Here is a 19,780-nt window from a genome sequence, read left to right on the forward strand (position 1 = left end):
CTGTGAAATCTCCGAAAACATCCGATTGCTGCCAAACCCGTGCGGTAAAATCCCAGAAATCTCCGAAGTGGCTCAGGTCCGTGGGAAACGAAGCTGACGTGGTAAAGTGACGCTTCCCGCGCACTAGATCGGTTTATAATTAGGTATTTTACAGAAAGGAGTAAAGAAAATTATTACATCTTTTAAAAATTTTTAATTGATCAATATATCTAAGAAACTATTGAGATTAAATATAGGGAAACTTGAAGAAAAACCATGAAATAATATACAGGATGTTCCATTTAAAATAAGGGTGCTTACTTACTTACATATGAAATCCCCTGCACTATAGCAACAATTTTCGATGCGTACACAGAATCGACTTTTGCATTTACAATTTTTGAATAAAATGTGGTGATAAGTCGAAAATAATTCTGCAGTATGTTTAAATGTAAAAGCTTATGACATATTTTGAATTTTATGCCAAACGTGGCAACAAACACTACAGAAATATCATCAAAGATCTTAAGAGTATTCAACGATTTTATAAAAAAAATTATGACAAAAATACTAACAATAAATGCAGGAAAAAATATGTAAAAATAAGTTTTTTTATGAAACGCTTCTACTAGATGTTTAATCCTTACTATCCTAAAATTTTTCTGATATTCGTTGAACACTCCTTAGGTTTTTACCCATATTTTTCAGTAAACGGTCAAATTGTTTTTGAGTAAATTTATTCGCATCATAGAAATAAAATTTTAATGTTGTTTTACTAAATAAATTAATTTTATTTAAATCCTTAGTAGGTCCCACTTCTCTAGTGCTTTTTTGTTTGTTTCGCCGTCATTTTCTTAGCCGATTATTATTCGTAAAGCATTATTATTATTATTTTATGGCTCAGATTTTGAAATCTACAATTTTTGCAAATAGACCAAGGCATCCGCCTTTTTTCAAATTCCAAATATGACGATTTTTTCATTTATATTTTCACTGCCTTGTATTTATTTATTTCTAAAATATCAACACGGACAACTAACGGAATTCAAACCCGAATATATGACAAAGCTTTCAGTCTGATATACTTAGACAGGAAAGATACGTAACACGGATATTATCGAAGAGTCTGGGGTCTACTTATAAAGCTTCGTTTTAGGATATTTTTGTGTACTTACCTGGGAAGCAATCGAACGAAGGGCAGAATCCAAGGTGCAATAATTTAAAGTGATTGGAATTCCGAGAAGAAGAAGTTTAGTCCTTAATTTTGTGACACATTCGATTTCCTTGTTTTCTGTTGGAGAAAAAAAAACATTTTTTTTACTTATATTGCCTCTTTGTTTCAGTTTATTATTTTTTTTTTAAATTCACTCAAAACACTTCGCCTTAAATTTGTCGGAGCTTGTCGGATTTCGAGGGTACAGGGGTCGAAGTTATTGTGAAAATTTCCGGCTGCAGAAATTAAAAACTGAAATGTCAAATTTTTTCAAGCCCTTGGTGTTAGTTTTGAACTAATCAAATTCGAGTTTCACGTAGTCAAAAAATATCCAAAATTAGTTCAAAAATTAGATTTAGGAAGAAGGAACCCCCTGTTTTAAAACTGTTGACGGCACAACTCCGTTATTTGATGGTGCGGAATGGAGAATTAGAATGGCCACGAAATGTAAGTACAAAAAGTGTAAAATTCAAGTTAGTCAAAAATATTAATATGAATTAACAGCCGCTTACATGGAAAAGTAATAAGAGAGCTTGGGTGACTATAATAGAAGATTTTGGTTTAAGAATGAGTAAAGAAAAGAGAAACATTTAGATATTTTTGGATAATGCGATGCGTCATCCTAAACGTAGGTATTCAATTAACGAATATTCAAATCCGGTTTCTATCACCCAATTGCACATTAGTCCTTCAACATTTACAAACTTTTTATTGAGCCGTTTTTATGAAGAATTTGTTATCCAAAAAATATTCCATTGAGAACGTTCAAGCTCTTATTCAAGCAGTTGATATTGTAGATGCTATTTATATTGTAAATGTTACCAGAACAGCATGGACAATGATGATTTTTTTGGAAGAAGATAACTTACCCTACCCTAATGATTTTGCGGAAGTCAATGTTGTCGATATATGATAATCTATGGACATTTATAACAAAATTGTTAATAAAAAAATTAAAAAAAAAAATTATAACTGATCAATCAAATATTATCACATTGGCCATTGAGTATCAGCAGTATGACATTGAGCAGTATGTGAGCCAAAAATTGCGATTATTACATTTTCAACACAAAAAGTTTGTGTTTTGTTTTTTGATTTATAATTATTAAAAAATGCGTTTTTTTTTTTAATTTTCGCCATCCCTGATAATTATTGGAAATCGACTGCAATCCACGTTGACAAAAGCACCTACCGTCCATCTTGCGTTGATAGTCCTGCTGGACTGCACGTTCCTCATCGCAGTTAGCGCCAGTAAAACCGACCGGGTTATCCAATGGAATCGTAAGGTCAGTGCTCGTTCCTTCGTTCTCGGAGGGCGCTGCAACCGGCGCCATCTTCGTGTTCACGCGTAACACATTCATTATGTAATTCGGATTATAGTATCCGTTTAAAAGGTCGCTATCACTTTGGGGTACCGTGGGCCATCCTACTATGCTCTGTTCGTTCGGCGGTATGGAAAACACATTTTCAATTTTCTGCTTAAGGAGACCTGCAATAATAATTATAACGCGTACAGCTAGGTCATGGTGGTCGATGGCGGGTTAACGTTTATGGAAAACGAGGTGGGATTGTTTTGGACATATTCGTTATTCACATATAGGCCACACTCCATCGATCCGACATATTTTCAGCGACGCGACGCTGTCGCTTCTTCAAAAAAGTAGCACCGAGCTTGATATTTTAAACTATATATTAATATGATATTGATTGATAGTTGCTTTATATATATGATTAAAACGAATTTCAACAGGTTATCACAAGTATTTCTTATGAGCTATGATGGTCTCTGATGTTCATTTTGGTTACATTACCGTGGTAATGATAATAATAACAAAAACAAAAAAAATCTAAAAGTAGCTCTATTATGTACAGTACTACCATGCCGTATTGGGAAGGTAAATGAATACAATTAGTTCTAAAAATTTTATTCGCAATATAGATAAATCATCCAGTGTTCAAAGGGTCCATATAAATGCTACGACAATCAATATAAAGTCTAGACATCTTAAAGCCTTAACAACCAATGGCACTGGTGCAAGATGTATAAACCTTTTGTAAACAAGCCGATGTCAAATTAGTTCGGTTTCAACTATAAATACTTATATAAGTAAAATGTTAGGGTTATTTATGCCTATTAATTATTAAAAGTGTATCGAGACTGAAAAATTCTAATCGGCCAGTGTCGCACGGTACATAAAAACTTACGGCACGTCGAAATATCGATATTGTAACCTATAAAGGCACCTAAAAATGTTGTAAAAAACAACGCGTCATATTAGCACGCGTTTAAGGCAAATTTTTAAGGCACGAACCGAAAACACGGTACAACAATACAACATAATAAAATATGAAATATATAAAAGTATCAAAATAAGACATAAAGCGAAGAGATGGCACCTCAAGCTAGTACGAAAAAAACCCTAACTCCTTTCGTCTCCAATTTTCGCAAACAATACACAGAAATAAAGTACAACATTAAAACGTTAAATAAATCTAAAACATACTAAAATAAATTAATAGTAATGAGAGATAACCACACATGTGGCCGTCAATGCGTCATCTCTACTGTAGTAATAAATCGTGCATTTTTTTAACATTTATTTAAAGCGAATGTTACAGTATAAAAAATAATGTCATTTTTGAATATGTCGGGTGAGTAAAATGTCAACGAAAGTAGAGTGATACGTTGCACAAAACACATAAACAGGTACAACACCCAACATTAACCCGGATTGCGGTTACATCGATAAACAATTCGAGGCGATGCGACGAGTCTTAATGCCAATTTTGTGTTATCTTAATCTTTTGCACGGCTCTTGCGACAATGTCCCCGGATAACACGACGAGATCACTCTTAACTAAAAATTCTTATGTAGTAGCAAATTGCAAATCTCACCAGCAGCATTTAGGGCGATAAATGTGCTTGAGTAATGGTATTTTAAAATGTAATTATAAATATAAAAATGCTAGTAAAAGTTCGAGACGCGTTTGCTTTGAAAATTTTGGCAATATGAAGTATGAAAATATTTAAAATGAATTGCGTTGAATTTTTTGGAACATTTTCTTTAAAAAAAAAGTCAGTTTTCCTCGTTTTAAATTTTAGAATATTTGGCGGGTGTGTCGCAAACTTCCAAGTCAAAAGTGTGGGGTCTTTATGTTTTTAATATGGATCAGCAGGTTTTCTATTGTCTCCATAGTTTTATGGAGAAATGACAGGAGTATAAAGACAAAAAGAATTTCTTGATAATACGGTATGTAAAATATGATTTCGAAAATTAACTTATTTATTAGGTATATTATGTAATACTAGAAAGAAAAGTTTGTATAATTTACGCAAAAAACAGGGTTTAGAGACTGCCTTCGTGTTATTAGGCCCCTTTTACAATATTAACCTTCTTCACGATTGGCTTAAACTTTTTTCGCGACGTTACTCGCAGTTTAAGCCATATGCGTAGCACTATTACCTGGTTAACAGTTAAACGATAAATGAAAACCAGCAATAATGTTTTATTTTTTGATTCCGCGACCACTTGAAATAACAAATTCGCGAATAAATATATGGGGAACAGGCTTTACGCATTCCTAACCTCGTTGCAGTGTTCTTGCAAAATTTCTATTATAAAATAACGGAAATTTTTACTACCCAGGGAGAAATCTATTCTATTAGTCGCGAATGATAAACATGGGGGATAATAAAGGATATCCAAATTTTTTTGATTTTCAGGAGGCTCCGGAGGAGATTAAGTTTGCAAGCGTTGCGTTTATTTCAGGCTTCTATCAAAAAGTTTATTTGGCTACTTGGACTAACCAAACTTCTTGTCCAATGTTCAACCTTTTATGGCTTTTTTATTTTATAAGAGCTTTTTGATCGCCGCTAATTTTTCTAGGTAATGCTAGGCATCTTGGAACAGGTATGATATAATGCCAACTCTCAACTAACATTTTTCGCAGCTTACAGATATTTATAAGGGGGTTTATAAAGAACAATTGTTATCGTCTTATAATAAAACTGTTGGTGTTACAAGTTTTGTAAGACATCCAATAAATACTAAAACACTGTAAGTGTAATAATATTGCATCCAAAACGATTGCATTACTCTATCTACAAATTTTTATAGCGTTTTTATTATAACACTTTTACTGTTTGGGTTTTGTAACTTACTCCATAAAACTTTTATAAATTTCTTTCATTTGCATAATTTTAAAAGGCATGCTTAGTTTAATTCTAAACTTGATCTAGATACTGATAAAAAACTAAGCACACTTTTTTCAACAATAAATTAATAAACAGCCGAATAGTCATTGCATAATTGAAATTTGATATTTGCGCACTAATTACTTTCATATGGTTATTCGATTTTTATTAGTTTTATACCGGTTACAAAGGTTTTTACAAATACCCTTTAGGTAACTTCTAAAGCGATCGACCAAAATACTGAAGTTTGAAGAAATTATTTTTATCGGAACAGTAAGCATATCTTATCTAATAACCATATCTTATTCTAATAACGAAGAAAACGTTGTTGAGATATTAAAATCTAAAGTGGGTCGAAGAAAATAATGTTCTTGTATTTCAAAGATTAAAAGATACAACTTTTATGATGAACCGGAAGTGGATCAAGCGAACAAAAATTACGAGTTATTTAACAAAATAATGTACAATTCAATGAAATGCCGTTGTGTTGAATATTTTCCATATTTGTACTACACTTTAGTTGATTTGTATTAAATGTTTTAGTACTTAATACGCAAGTTGTCTTAAAATGTAATAAGTACAATGCAGAAATATACAGGGTGTTCATTTGAGATTCCAATGTTGCCGTTGATTTGCGGTAGATCTGGCATCCATGAACTCTCAAAATATGTTTACACTTTTAGTACGCCACTCAGCGTGAGTCACTCTGCACATCGTAAACAAATAATATAGACAAAGATGAAGTTTTAGTTTTAGAAAGAAGTAGTTTTGTGTTTATAAACACTATATTCTGTTATAAAACTTATCAATGGTTTAGAAAGGTAATGACAAATAGATGAGTAAAAGTTTTATATCGGTCTAAACTTTAGTCATCGTTCCTTTTACAAGATTCTCGATTTAAGTGCAGCCGGGGTTATATAAGAGTGACGACGTTTTATAAAATAGGTACTCGAAACGTACCCAAAACAAAAAATGCTAGTTGAGCTACTTATTAGACCGCTACTCTTTATTGCAATTCTATCAAAAATGGTGTGGGGAAATATGATAACAGAAATCAGGGAAATGTTGAAGATTAGAGGTCGAAAAATCTCCCTGGGGGACTAAAATTTTTTACAATCAAGGGCAAACATTTCCGCTCGTTGACATTCACGCATTCCGACATCGTACCCCGCGCCCATGACTCCCTCAGCCTCAGAGCAGCTTCTTCTTCGCGCAATCCGGGCAAATGATGTCGCTGTCGTCGGTGATGAACCCGCGACCGACCAGACTCGTCTTGCACGCCGCGCAGTAAAAGCAGTCGTTGTGCCAGTGGCGATCTTCGAACGAGATAAACTTGGTACCGCCAGCGCCGGTGATCGGCCTGCGACAATTGGAGCACCGTTTGGCGAACAGTTCGCCGAAACAGTCGGCGCAGTACGGCCTGTCGTCGCGACTCGTGAACCTCTCCCCCGCCAAACTCTTCTCGCAGTGCGTGCAGGTGAAACAGTCGTGGTGCCACGGTTCGTTCTTGTACGTCACGCCGCCGCTCAGGATCACCTTTTTGCAGCGCACGCATTTGGTTGCGAACTTATCCTCGAAACACGTCGCGCAGTAGATCTTCTGGTCGCGGGGCACGAAGCTGCGCGTGCCGATCGGCGTGTTGCACGCGCAGCAACAGAAACACTGCTCGTGCCATTGCCGGTTCTTGTATTCCATTTTTTTCGTGCCGGTGACGAACGCCTCGTGACAACCGTCGCAGCGTGAGGCGAACTGCGCGTCGTAACACGCGCCGCAGTAGATGTCGTCGTTTTTCGAGCCGAACTGTTTGTCGACGAGCGATTGGTCGCACGTCGTGCATTTGAAACACGCTTCGTGCCAGTGCCTGTCCTTGTACGACAGGTCTTTCGAGTCGATGCCGATCAGTTTGTGGCACTTGTCGCACGCGTTCGCGAACGATTTCTCGTAGCACGCGACGCAGTACGGTCGGTCCTCGTGCGGTACGTACTTTTTGCCGGTGAGTGGGTCGCGACACTCGTCGCAGCAAAAGTGCTGCGTGTGCCAGTCGCGGTCCATCGCTTTCGTGTACTCGCCCGTGATTATCGATTCGTTGCAACCGGCGCACTTCGGGCCCATTTTGCTTTGTCTTTTTTTTTTAGGGTTACGTAAGCGAGTTAGTTCCCTCGCGTGAGACCTGCAAACAAAAATTACAGATAAGAGCGTTTGGTTAGCGTACGATAATTTTCTAGCTTTGCCGAGCCAATCAGAAGGCACGGTATCATCAATCTGAATCGGATATATGTATAAAAATGTTTCTCTTGGCACTAGTATCGACATCGACAGAAACCAATGTATTTTGTATACTTGTTATAAATTTTTAATTATTATTCGAAATCGAGTTTCAGCAGCAGCTTGTCTATGTTTTTTGTTATTTATTTCACGCGCTTAATCCTTTAATATGTAATTGGAATTGAATTGAATTTTTAGGTTATAGTTCGCAAGTTGTACTTTATTTTATTTCTTAGGAATAACTCATTACAAACAAGCGTGGTTTTAATTTCATACGAACTGAATTAAACATTTATAACTTAACTATATTTTTTTTTAACAGTTTTCAGTTGTGGAAGTAAACTATGCTGGAGTTACAGGAAGAAATAGAAACAAATAGTATATGGGTGTAACAGAAGTGATTACACAGGTTGCATGTGTAGCGATATGCAAGTAACAATACTATACTTTATTACATTTTATTATTATTTTTCAAAAATTTGCCAGCTCAACTTAAAAAACAGTGTAAAAACTGAAGGTAGGGTTGAACGTTTCAGGAATATGGATTTTAATAAACTAATCAGAATATAGTTTGGATCTAATGTAATGATTTTTGATTATCTGATTAAGTGAAAGAAATTAAGACAATTATATTAGAACAAAAATGTTCAGATTTTCACAGTTATTTAATGATTTGTGACCGCTGTTCCGTCAAAAACACGACTCTATGACATGAAAATATGACAACATTCCAATATAAATATATACAAACAGCATTAATAGATTTTTAATTACACATGTAAGGTTATAAATTTAAATTTAACGGAGACCCATTTAGATCCAATTGGTCAAGTAATAGAGTCCAATATTTCGTTTTGTTAATCTCCATAGCTTCCAACAAATTTAGTTTTTTGCTATTTGATTGATTATGTAAAATATCAAAATTAACGAAATGGCGTAGTTACAATCCGAACTGTCATTTTTGTAGCCCTTTTTGAATCATATGCACTCCATACATAACCGTATAAAATTTACCATAGAGACGGAACTAGATAACTCTTTAAACTTTCTGCACTTAACTATAGCTAAACTACAGAACAAATTAGAATTTTCCATTTACCATAAATAGAATAATAGCTCAAATCACCCTTAGACAAACAAAATGTTGCCTTTTATTCTTTGATCCACAGACTACTTAAAACCACTTTCCACAGAAAATTTTGAAAAAGAATTGAATATTATAAAGCAAATAGCTTTTAACCATAGTTACGACCCCTCTTTGGTAGATAAGATTATAACTAAAAAGTAGTTTCCAATAACTCTGAACTCTATTTATTCCATATTAAACACCGAATCAAAAAACATCTATCTAAATTTGGTCTTAAGATTGAATTCAAAACTGAAAACACCATAGGACCTTTTTTAAAAAGCAATAAAACCAAATTACGAAAAACTCAAAAATCCGGAGTCTCTAAGTTGAAATGTGGATCATGTCCCAAAATTTGTATCGGACAAACAGGTAGAAGATTTAAGAAACGCATAAATGAACATAAAATGGCGTATAAAAATAGAAATTCGGATTCTAAGTCTGCCATTCATTTAAATTTAGAAATTCACAGGTTTTTACATAAATTTATTGTAAGCTAGGGAGATTAACAAAACAAAATATTCGAATATATTACCTAATGACCAATTCAATTTAAATGCGTCTCGGTTGTTAAATTTAGAACCCTACACCGGAAATTAAAAATCTATAAATGTCATATTTTGTATTTGATAAAGGCACGGTGGTGCCGAAACAGCTGTAATAAATCATTGAATAACTATGAAAATCCGAATATTTTTTGTTCTAATTTAATTGTATTAAATGGATTTTAATCAATTAGCATTTCATTTATCTGCGTTCACGTTTTGGAATATTATATTTGGGAGGTTTAGATCTTTTTATAAAATTTGGCGGCTTCAAATCGAATTTCATTAATTATTTGTTTAGGAGGAGATTCGTTAGCTGGAGATAGTATTCATATTCATGGGGCCATATCCTTCGAGAATTATAACTTCACACTTCAGCCGAATTATTACAGAATTCATTATTTTATCATCAATTATTGTAAAGTTTGTGAAACTTATGTATGGCACACTGATGAACTAAGGACCAAGAGATTACCGAATGCCGAACAAGAGACAATTGATTAAAAATTAACTACAGGAATTTCGAGCCAAAAGATGATTGAAGATTCACGAACAATATGTCACCAGACCAGATCTAATGTATCTGATGAACGATGATTGCATTATATTGGAGGAAAAGCAAGAGGTCGTGATGCCGCTATGTTACAATTAGCGTTTCATTTTGGATTTCTCACAGATTATTTTCCAAGAAATGAAAGGATGAAGGATTTTGTAACAAATATGCAGACCTTTTTAGGAAATTTAAAACGAAACAACAACAACGAAACACTGGAGAAAAATAAGAAGTAGAACAAAGAATTATCATTTTCAAGTATATAGTATACAGTCCTGATTGATATTTAATTTACTAATTTTTATTATGTATTGGGCACAATAGCCATAAAACATAAATTATAAAACACAAAACGCATAAAAGAACTATAACTACACCGTCACATTTATTTTGAATCCTATAAATACAACTTATAATAAATTCATGTTAATTCATAAAAAAATAAACTAAAGAAACCATATTAAGTTTTCCGATAATATATATCAACGGCGCTGTCGCGATATGTAGATTGACCGATTCAGTTTAAATTTGGCGCCTTGATCGGCATTAGATGCCGCGTTCTGATTGGTCGGTTAGAAAATTAACATATACTAGTTTGGCTAGCCACAGTTTGTTCCAAATTATACCGTTCGCATTTCGTCTGCCGCGAAATACTAAATTAAAAAGGGGGCACCAGATTGACCAGGTTTACGAAATAGGTTAGACATTCGACTTGCCGCACAGTGGTCGGATTCATATGTTTACGAGCTCATTTGGGTGCAAACCTAACTTCTCGGATTATCTATATAAAGGCCTTGTTTATGCTGATATTATAGGAACATATGAAGCAACAGTCGACAACCGACAAGGCTGCTGAGAGATCGTCAAGTAGTTTGGATACGGCATTTTTATGGCAGTACTTTCTCAAAATATGCCTGTGTTCTGCGAAAACGAGTTAAATCGTTGATTAGAAAGACAATGGTACGAAGAGCAGGTTACTGGGTGAAATGTGCGCATGCGCGGCAAATCATTCCCATCTCTAAATGATATATTATCTAACAGCTATATGCAAGCATTAATATAAACATTTTCTAACTTTCTAAAGCAAAATACGAGCTTTACAAGATCACTAGGGTACGTTATAGTTTTACCTCCGTGTCTTTTTGAAATTTAATTCTATAGCGGATTTCCTTAATATTGAATTAACCTTAAAAAACACTAGAATATTTTCTCTTCTACTATTCAACTCTCAACTATTTCAACTCACAATCAATAAAAATATGAAAACATTTTTTTATTAGAGCAAATATAAAACTTTTAATAAAATCCTAGTTTGTTGAGGACCCTATACTTATAATTTTTATCACGTATAAACCACAAAATACGCTCTATATTTATATAAAATAACACCTGAATATCATTTAATTTTCCATTTTCCATAAATGTCCATCAGATTATAAAATCTACCTTGATTTGTAAAATTTATTAAATTAAATTGTTAGCAGCGATATTTTCATAAGAAAAATTCTATTGAGCTTGTAATATAATATTAGAACCAAAATATCGGCGCAAATCTAAATTATTTCACTAAAAAATAAGTAGAATATTATTAATATAACACCAACTTTTTCCATGCTACTTTAACTGTCCATAAAAAAATCTTCATTGAGTATAATAATTATATTATACATCTCTAGGCAGCGCTTAACACTGGTTAAAAATGAGTTTTCAACGACACAGTGTGGACACTCATACAAACTATGAGATTTTTTTTGGTTCACTAAAATACGACAATTGTCGAAGTTGGTGACAACCGTTGTAGGTGCACATAGAATGGTTTCAAGTCAAACAATATACAGCGTAGGTGATTATATATAAAAATTATCCTTATTTTTTTAAAATCACCTAAGTACTATTAGCAAAAGTTATTAAAATTATTAATATTCCCAAACACCAAAGCAGAGTCCTCCTAAGTAAATTTCATTATTATTTTTAAAAAGTTAATAATTTAATTTTTTTTTTGCTACAAGCTTGTTGCTGCGGTAATAATACTCTTATGCAAAGTGCTCTAATTACTTATTTAATTTTTAGTAGGTATAAATGCAATTATAACAGTTATAATTGAAGACAAATATCCGCTGAATAATGTTGCTTGAACGTAGCTTGGTATTTTAGTGTCATTAACATGTAGACGTATTGAGTTTGAAGATGTTGTGACCTACAAAATGAGTTTTAAAGAGGTAGCCGATTTTTGTTGTAGATATTAACGGTCTTATTTGGACCAAACTACAAGCCGCCATTTCCTCTTCGCTTTTTAAGGGATATAAGTGTGTCTTTTATATTATCAAACATCATATTTTTCCTGCCCAATGAGATGATTTTATCACAAGGTTAATTTTAGTATGTGGAAAAATAAATAATATGATTCAAAAACTCAAATAAATATTTAAACAACTTGTCAAAAATAATTTGCTATATGTTAAACCGAAAAGCAGCTTACCAAAACTAACCGCAGTGCGAAAGACAACTCACCGTATTAACGTTTTAGGATGCATTACAGCGATAAATGGCACAACAGCAAAAACGGAATAAAAAATCTAAAAAGGAAAAGTTTAAAGATGCATGAAACATTGACGGGTTATATCTCGATATAACAAATCCTTTTAGCAGTCCTTTCCTAGCGCGTATTGACAACTGGGAAATCCTGTAAATGTTAATTTGTTATAACTCTATCGCGTACTCTATCAACTACAATGGTCGCATGCTACGTTTATAGTGGGTCATTAATATGAGCATAATTAAGTTTTTTTATAACGTTGAACAGTTTTTTGCCATAGAAATATTAACGTAACCTCCATATCAAATAAAATTGCTCTTAGAGTTCGCCGAACGATATACCGTTTTTACACCCTTTTATGGTTTTGACTTTGGAATGCGTTTAAGACTCGTCTGTTGTAAAGCGGAATGGACCATCCTGGGAAATTTTCTTTGATTATACTGTTTAATTCATATTAGTGTGCTTTTTATAAATCTTCCTAAAACAGTTCCTACTTGAGGTAGCTCGATTTCAAGCTGAATTTTCCCATTAGATAGGTTGATCTACTATATTAAAAACATATTAGAAAGCAAAACTGATTTCCAATTTAAGGGTTTAAGGGTAACAATGACTCTAAAATATTTTCCCCAAAGAGCAATACAAAACCTTTTGTAGATGATTTTTAATGTTTTATGAAACAGTATTTTCTTAGCGGTGGAAGCTTTGGAGATATTTCTATTCCGTCATGCTTGTAAGTAGTAATAAAAAAACTTACTGTTATTCAATTGTTTTTCAAGACTTAGTGTGATATTGTTATTGAGGTACCATATAGATTTTATTGCAATCTATTTCTTAGCAAATACCAACATTATTTAACTTTGTCAGTCGCTTGCGATGTCCAGCGACGAAAAAGTTGAGATTGTGGTCGATGACGTAATAATCGTTGATGATGAGCATCCATCAAATGGATCAAAGTCTCGGACACATTTGCAGGTTGCTGCCAAATTTATAATTTTAAATGTGTTTCTGTTTCTGAAATCGACATCTGGGGAATGTCGAGGCATAAAATTAACGTCCGAAATGTCTAAAACACCGTAAGCCAGAGTACGTGATATAGTTGTGAATGGCGTCCAAGAAAGAAAAACGCTGAAAGATCGTGGGGTCACAAAAAGTCTACTTGACATGCACGATGCTTGAATAGTGAGAGGTTGACATATGAAGTGTATCAAAAGAAAATTGTTTTAACAATTAAAACTTTACTTGAAGAGTTGCGTACTGTTTTGAACATAGCGTGCGTTCGTATGAAGAATTGGATTTTATTACAAAATCATCAATACGAGACAAGTTTTGATGGAATCAAGAAGAATTTCGGAATGGAGGACAAGATATTTGAGAAAAATCTAAGAAATTCGTGCTAAAAACGACATATGTTTAGGTGAGACCTGGTTTGATAGCCACGATACCGGCAAGAAAGGATGGACTGATGGTAACAACAGGATGGATGTTGTATGTACCAATTTCGCGGGGCAAACGACTTATCATACTACATGCGGGCTCTGAAGTTGGTTGGGTATGTAACGCTTTGTTGCTTTTTGCGAGATATCAAAGAAGAAGAAGAAATATGGTTTTCTGAAAAATTGCTTCCAATATTCTACCAAACTGCGTTCTCGCTACTACCATTCTCCGCAGGCGGAAAAAATACTAAATTCATCATCGACTAAAAGTCATTCAAATTTTTTTGCTTGAAAATTATATGTATTTTGAACATTCCTACACAAAGAAGCGGTTATTGGAAGCTCCTAAGACGGAAACGTTTGATAAGAAGTATAATGTGGACAAGTTGGCCATGGAGCGGAGAGTCACAGTTGTCCGTCTTCCACTTTATCACTACAATTTTAATCTGATAGAACTGATGTGCTAAAATTTAGTTCTGGGGCAATAGAATAAATTAGAAGTGAAGTAGAAAAAATATCTGCTTCTAATTGGAAAAATGTGTAGAACATGTCATAGAAGAAGAAAATGTTTACAGAAGTCGTTATGTCGTTAATGTGGATGACGAGTCCAGTGACGATAGTAGATAGTAGATTATTTTGCTGTAGAATAACTTTTTTTTGAATAAATATTCTAACATTGATTTATATCTAAATTTAGTCCTTCATTTATTTTTATAATAAACATTTTAAAGTAAAAATGGATGGTTCAGCGAACTCTACTAATTAAACCACCATAAGCTGTATTTTTGCGACCTTTTAACGACATTTCTGGTAACGACGTCGTTAATTCTAATTTTGTGGTCTATCCTGAAAATACTAAGTAGGATTCTGGCATTTATAAAATCTAAAACAGTTATCAATAAACTTTACGTATAACTACGTATACGTACCTGCGAAAACTATGCATACGCCACCATTTTTCACGATTCAATTTTGCGAATCTATAATTTCGAGCACAGGAAATATTTTCCAGTCTCTCATAAGTACAAAATAAAATATTTTTTTTCTTCAATTGCAGGCCTCAACATTTCGCAAATGCTGCCGCAAACAATTATTATTAAAATCTCAAATTTTCGAAAATGTCAAAATGCGTGAATGTCAAAAAATGCGCATGTGTCACGTGAAAATTCCAAACACCGCATAAAGACAAACCCACAAAAATTTTAAAGGCATTAAATGTCTGACGGTAATCCAATCTTGCAAGCTCTATTTACTCTATTTTCCAGCAAGTATTTGGTTAGTTTCCGTTATTCGGTTGTTAAGACGAGAGAAATTAACCAAATACTGGACGGAAAAGAAAGTCGGCCACACATTTAACGCCTGCTAAAAATTGAAGTTGTATAGGTTAGTATTGGCATGCTGCAAAATGCAAATGTAAATGTGAGATAACGTAAGCACCTTCAAGTTTCCAGCGATTTATCATCTCCCCCAAGCCAAAAAAATAATATAGGGCGGGAAAAAATTGACTAAAAATTAATATCGAAATGAAATTTTGTGCGTATCGAAATATATATGCAATTATTTTAAGCTCCTAAATGATGCAAATGATCTTACCAGTTAACAATAATCCAATAATCTAACCAGCAGACTTGGGCCACATGCGTTCGCAAAAATAGATGTTTTCGCGAAATAGAAAAGTCCAAATCAACTCGCGCTAGTTACAACGTGAAAATACAGATTCCGTTTTTAAATCGTTGCATCATTTGGGCAATTAAAGCTGCACTGAAATCCAGATGCTCCAAATATTGCGTGTTTTGAAACCTGTCGGTAATCGCCGACATTCGGGTTGAGCCTAATGTTTCAACTTTTAACCGATCACAAAAAATGAAATACTGTGGGTGTGGATTTTTGACTTGATCTTTTCGGGAAACATGTTATAGTGGGGTTAAAAAAAGCATTATGTATACAGGAAACATAAAATATGCGAATAATGCCTAATATCGACAAACATGCCTTCTGAGTTTAACCAACACTGCGATAATAAAGAGCCTATATATAAGGCAAGTCTGCACTTCTGACTTTACACGTGCAACGAATTAAAGCATTGCTACCCACCCAAGTATGCTATTACAAAACATTAACATTGGCATTTTATTTCGGCTATTTAAGAATCGCCTACATACAAACAGGCTGATGACTCAGATTGTTGATCCGCAAAATAATGTAAAACCAGTCCTTATTTGGAAAGCGATCGGTCACCCATAAAAATAAACCGAAGGCCATTAATCAATAATCAGAACCATCTGGGTTCACCGCCATCGAAGATTATTATGAAAATAAAAACGTTTGTGTAAAAAGTTTGTCAAAGGGCCACGCATCGTTAGTAAATAATATTTCAATGGAGGACTCACCCACGGTAGCCGATTCAGAGAACGACATAGCCCTATCCTCAGTTCCGCATATTAATAAAAAGTTAAGCGTTTGTTCCATAGGTAGTTCTTTTAATGCACAAGAATATCCAGTTAAGCCACGGCACCACGAATATGGAATTTACAAAAATAAACTGGGAGGGACGAACAGATTACGGTAAATCACCGTAACCGATAACTAGTTGTCAAAAAATAAAAATATAAAACGAGTCGGATAAGGTCACAGACAAAAAAAAAAGAAAATCCTTGATGATAGAAATGAGAATTTTCAAGACAGTGTCGCCACGTTGAACGTCAACCATAGACTACCCAGTAAGCACGGAATCACCAATTAGTGACTATTTACAGGTTGCGTTTAATTTGGAATAATTTTCAATATTTAATGACTTCAAGCAAATAATTCAGGCTTGCGTATGAATTAAATTTTCACCAATACAAAATTTGGCGAAGATTCGAAAGAACAAAAAAGTCGGTGTAGTTGACTGACGTACTAAGTTTATCGTTACAAAACAAAGGATAAATATAGGGGGGGTTTTCTTGACCCCATTATAGGGCATGTTGCAAGTGAGATTTGTCAGTATGACACGAAACAGCGTAGTAATCGATCAAGATGGTTTCAACAACAACTCGTCACATGCTGTGTTAGGTGGTTTATGGTATGTTGTGCCTAGACCGTGTGCCCAGGAATACAAAAAAGAAGAGCACGACTATGTGAAAGACGCATGTCACAGCAAGGTCGCCCACTTCTATTCATTTTGAGTTTATGAATAAAGCATATAAATAACTCACTTTATTCCATTAAATAATTAAACAAGCAATACCCCGGTCGAGATATCGCCCCCTGTATAAAAAACGCGACAATACATTTGTTACGTTAGCCCTACTACGTATTAGGTATTGACGCAACAAAAGAAGCCTACTAAAGTATTAACTACTGCGATAAGTAGAGTTTCGTGGGGTGCAGACCCGCAAATCTTAAGATAGAGATATATTCAATCACATTGTCTAGTTTTTACCATGGCTCTAAACAGGGTGAGAGGGTTGTATTTGGTGTATATATACCAAAGCTTAATCACAAATTTTCTGCAAAACTCCACAAAGAAATGTGTATTGCCACAGGAGAGATGATAGCAATAAAAGAGGGACTAAGAGTTGCTCTACAAAGAGAATTTACAAAAATTATTATTTTCTTAGATTCTCTAAGCGGGATTTCTAAAATTTCAAATGGAAACACCATCACTAAAATGGACTACATAACTTTACAGGTTCGAGAGATGATGATAAGGGCTAAAAGTATGGGAGCAGATGTTATGATGGCCTGGATACTGGGGCACTCAGGTATTAAAGGTAATGAAAAAGTAAATACTCTGGCTAAAATAGGAAAAGACCTAAACATCCCCTTTAATATTAAATTGGACATACAAGACGTGAATAATAAAATTCTGATATATTACTAATATATTTTGAGAACCGTGGAAAAACTCAATACAAGAAAAAGAAAAAAGATATGGAAAGTTAATACAACTTTATTTTCCAAATAGAAGATGGTTTTCTGAACTTGCCTACATAGACAGATGCCATATAAATACTATAATTAAAATGAGAACTGGACACTGCTCTGTAGGGGAGCACCTGGCCCGGATAGGGGTTCAGGACTCTCCTTTCTCGGAGTGCGGCGGGGTTGAGAACCTTAATCATATATTTTTTGAATGCCCTATAACAAAGTCTTATATAGGTCTTAATTTACCACTTTGTATTGAAATTTTAAGCACCCCGAGTGTGGAGATCATACATATGCTTTCTAGATTATAAGATAAAACTTTAAGTTAGGAATCGATGTTTGACATTCTTTCCCTAGTAACAATACTAGGGAATTTTAAATTATATGCATTTGAATTTGTTATTTTTTCTCAGATCTGATGAGCCTGGTCCCAAGTTCCATTGTGCTGGAGATTTTTTTGTCCTTTTCTGCTTGTAGATGTGACCTCTTGACTGTTTGTCTTTAGTTTTTGTGTGCTCTGAGCCTGCCCACTAACGGATCCTATCTCCAAGCAGTTTTTGATGCCTCTTATTTAAAAACAGAAGTCTGAAAAGTAAACTTCCCCACGAGAACAGTCTCTATTATTTGGTGCAGTTATAAATAGTGCTGGCAAATTGCCTAGCAGCTCTCGATACGTAGCGGTAGCGACTGGCAATGTGTATGTAGAGGTTATGGTGTCTTATTTTTGTTTGGGTGTTAGACTTTTTCGAAGGTATATCTTATTCAGTGTTTGTGTGTAGTGCCGCTTTTGTACGCTAGTACCTACTACATTAGAAATTAGTAGAAACGGACGTTATGGACATTTTAATTGAAAACGAAATGAGGGAGGTATAATTTGGTCCAATGGCTTTGGAATTAGCAGAACCAATTTGAATATTTGAGGATAATGAAGGTGATAGGTGTCCAATACCAAAAAATCAGAAGTATTATGAAGACTGTAAGGAGTTAAAAAAGGGAACTTAGAATATTTTCGAAGCCACATTCGTAAATTTATTATAAGAGGTCTATTTTAGAATTTACCACATCTAGTACATTTCGGAGCAGCGAAACATTTGATCTGTTTAGAAGAGGAGCTACCACAAATAGCAAATATGCTTCTATAACAAATATTGCTCTTTTTTTGTCATTCACATTATAAGTGCAAAATTTTATTTCTTTCCTCCTGGATTTTGTTGCTTCTTTCAATGGCGTTTGGTAAGAGGTTAATTTCTTGTACTCAAGCTTCCTCGATATTTGTTAGCCTTCTTCGTAGATAAAACATCCTACTCAGACTACCTAGTCTTGGTACTTATAAAAATAAAACATGTTATAAGCTTTTAATTTTTTTAATTATACCAATAAAAAAAAATTGTTGAAATCTAACCTAAGGGAGGATACAGGTGTTGCTCTGATTGGAGTGGTTTCAATCTGCGAAGTCACTGGGATAGCGGTGGTCGGTTCTTATTTTCGGCAAGGTCCTTTTTTCCTTATAACGGGAACTGCTGTCGAGGTTAACCTGGTGATAATATTCCTAGTAAATTCTACCCCATCCAGTTGTCCCTATATTGTCTTTGATGGCTGTGTAGGTTTTTTTTAGGTTTCTCCATTTCCTATCCAATATTACTTTGGTTTAGTGAAAATACGTTCTGCAAATAATTTAAATTTGCATCTCTACTGCATGTGAGTGTAATTTGCATTTAAAAAAGATTACCGTTTGTTTGAAAAAAGACGTACCTTGATAAGATCTTCGAAAACTCGAGGATTGTTGGAGAAACTTTCCCGTTGGGATCCTGATTTTTTTTTTTGTAAATACTAATAGTAATATAACTGATTATGATGGAATTTCCTACTCCCACCCTAGCCAAATTCCTCTTTCAAGACCAAATTCTTCAAACACCGATCGCTTCGCTACCGCTACCTAGCACAAAATAAACTCGCTACTGAAAATGGCGTGCACCCCACATGTTGGATTTGAAGCGTATGTGCCACCGGACATTTCCGCTACGGC

The 19,780-nt window shown here is 34.4% G+C and overlaps 2 protein-coding genes across 5 annotated transcripts in view; both read right to left on the reverse strand.

The window, feature by feature from the left end:
- LOC132708259 (uncharacterized) overlaps positions 1-16,541 on the reverse strand; it is a 35,404-nt gene extending 18,863 nt beyond the window's left edge. The window contains exons 1-3 of one of the 2 annotated variants that reach the window (XM_060680465.1): positions 16,236-16,541; positions 2,385-2,681; positions 1,155-1,270 (exon numbers count right to left, since the gene is read on the reverse strand). In XM_060680465.1, coding sequence (XP_060536448.1) covers positions 1,155-1,270; positions 2,385-2,681; positions 16,236-16,314 — 492 coding nt within the window. In that variant the 5' untranslated portion in view covers positions 16,315-16,541. Of the gene's footprint in view, positions 1-1,154; positions 1,271-2,384; positions 2,682-15,438; positions 16,108-16,235 lie in introns of those variants that run through there. The other variant, XM_060680466.1, reaches the window with a different exon arrangement.
- LOC132708260 (four and a half LIM domains protein 2-like) lies at positions 4,262-15,393 on the reverse strand. 3 transcript variants are annotated; one of them, XM_060680470.1, is made up of 3 exons: positions 14,775-15,393; positions 12,388-12,452; positions 4,262-7,557 (listed from the first exon to the last, which is right to left on the reverse strand). In XM_060680470.1, the coding sequence occupies exons 2-3, from the start codon at positions 12,408-12,410 to the stop codon at positions 6,579-6,581; spliced, it is 1,002 nt and encodes a 333-aa protein (XP_060536453.1). In that variant the 5' UTR covers positions 12,411-12,452; positions 14,775-15,393; the 3' UTR covers positions 4,262-6,578. The 3 variants fall into 3 exon arrangements, with proteins under 3 accessions (XP_060536453.1, XP_060536452.1, XP_060536450.1); XM_060680469.1 differs by having other exon boundaries at positions 12,388-12,559; XM_060680467.1 differs by having other exon boundaries at positions 12,388-14,691.
- Positions 16,542-19,780: the final 3,239 nt, after the last annotated feature.

Source organism: Cylas formicarius, unplaced genomic scaffold (genome assembly GCF_029955315.1).
Source record: "Cylas formicarius isolate icCylForm1 unplaced genomic scaffold, icCylForm1.1 PGA_scaffold_10__41_contigs__length_53128322, whole genome shotgun sequence".
NCBI classification, from domain to species: Eukaryota; Metazoa; Arthropoda; class Insecta; order Coleoptera; family Brentidae; genus Cylas; species Cylas formicarius.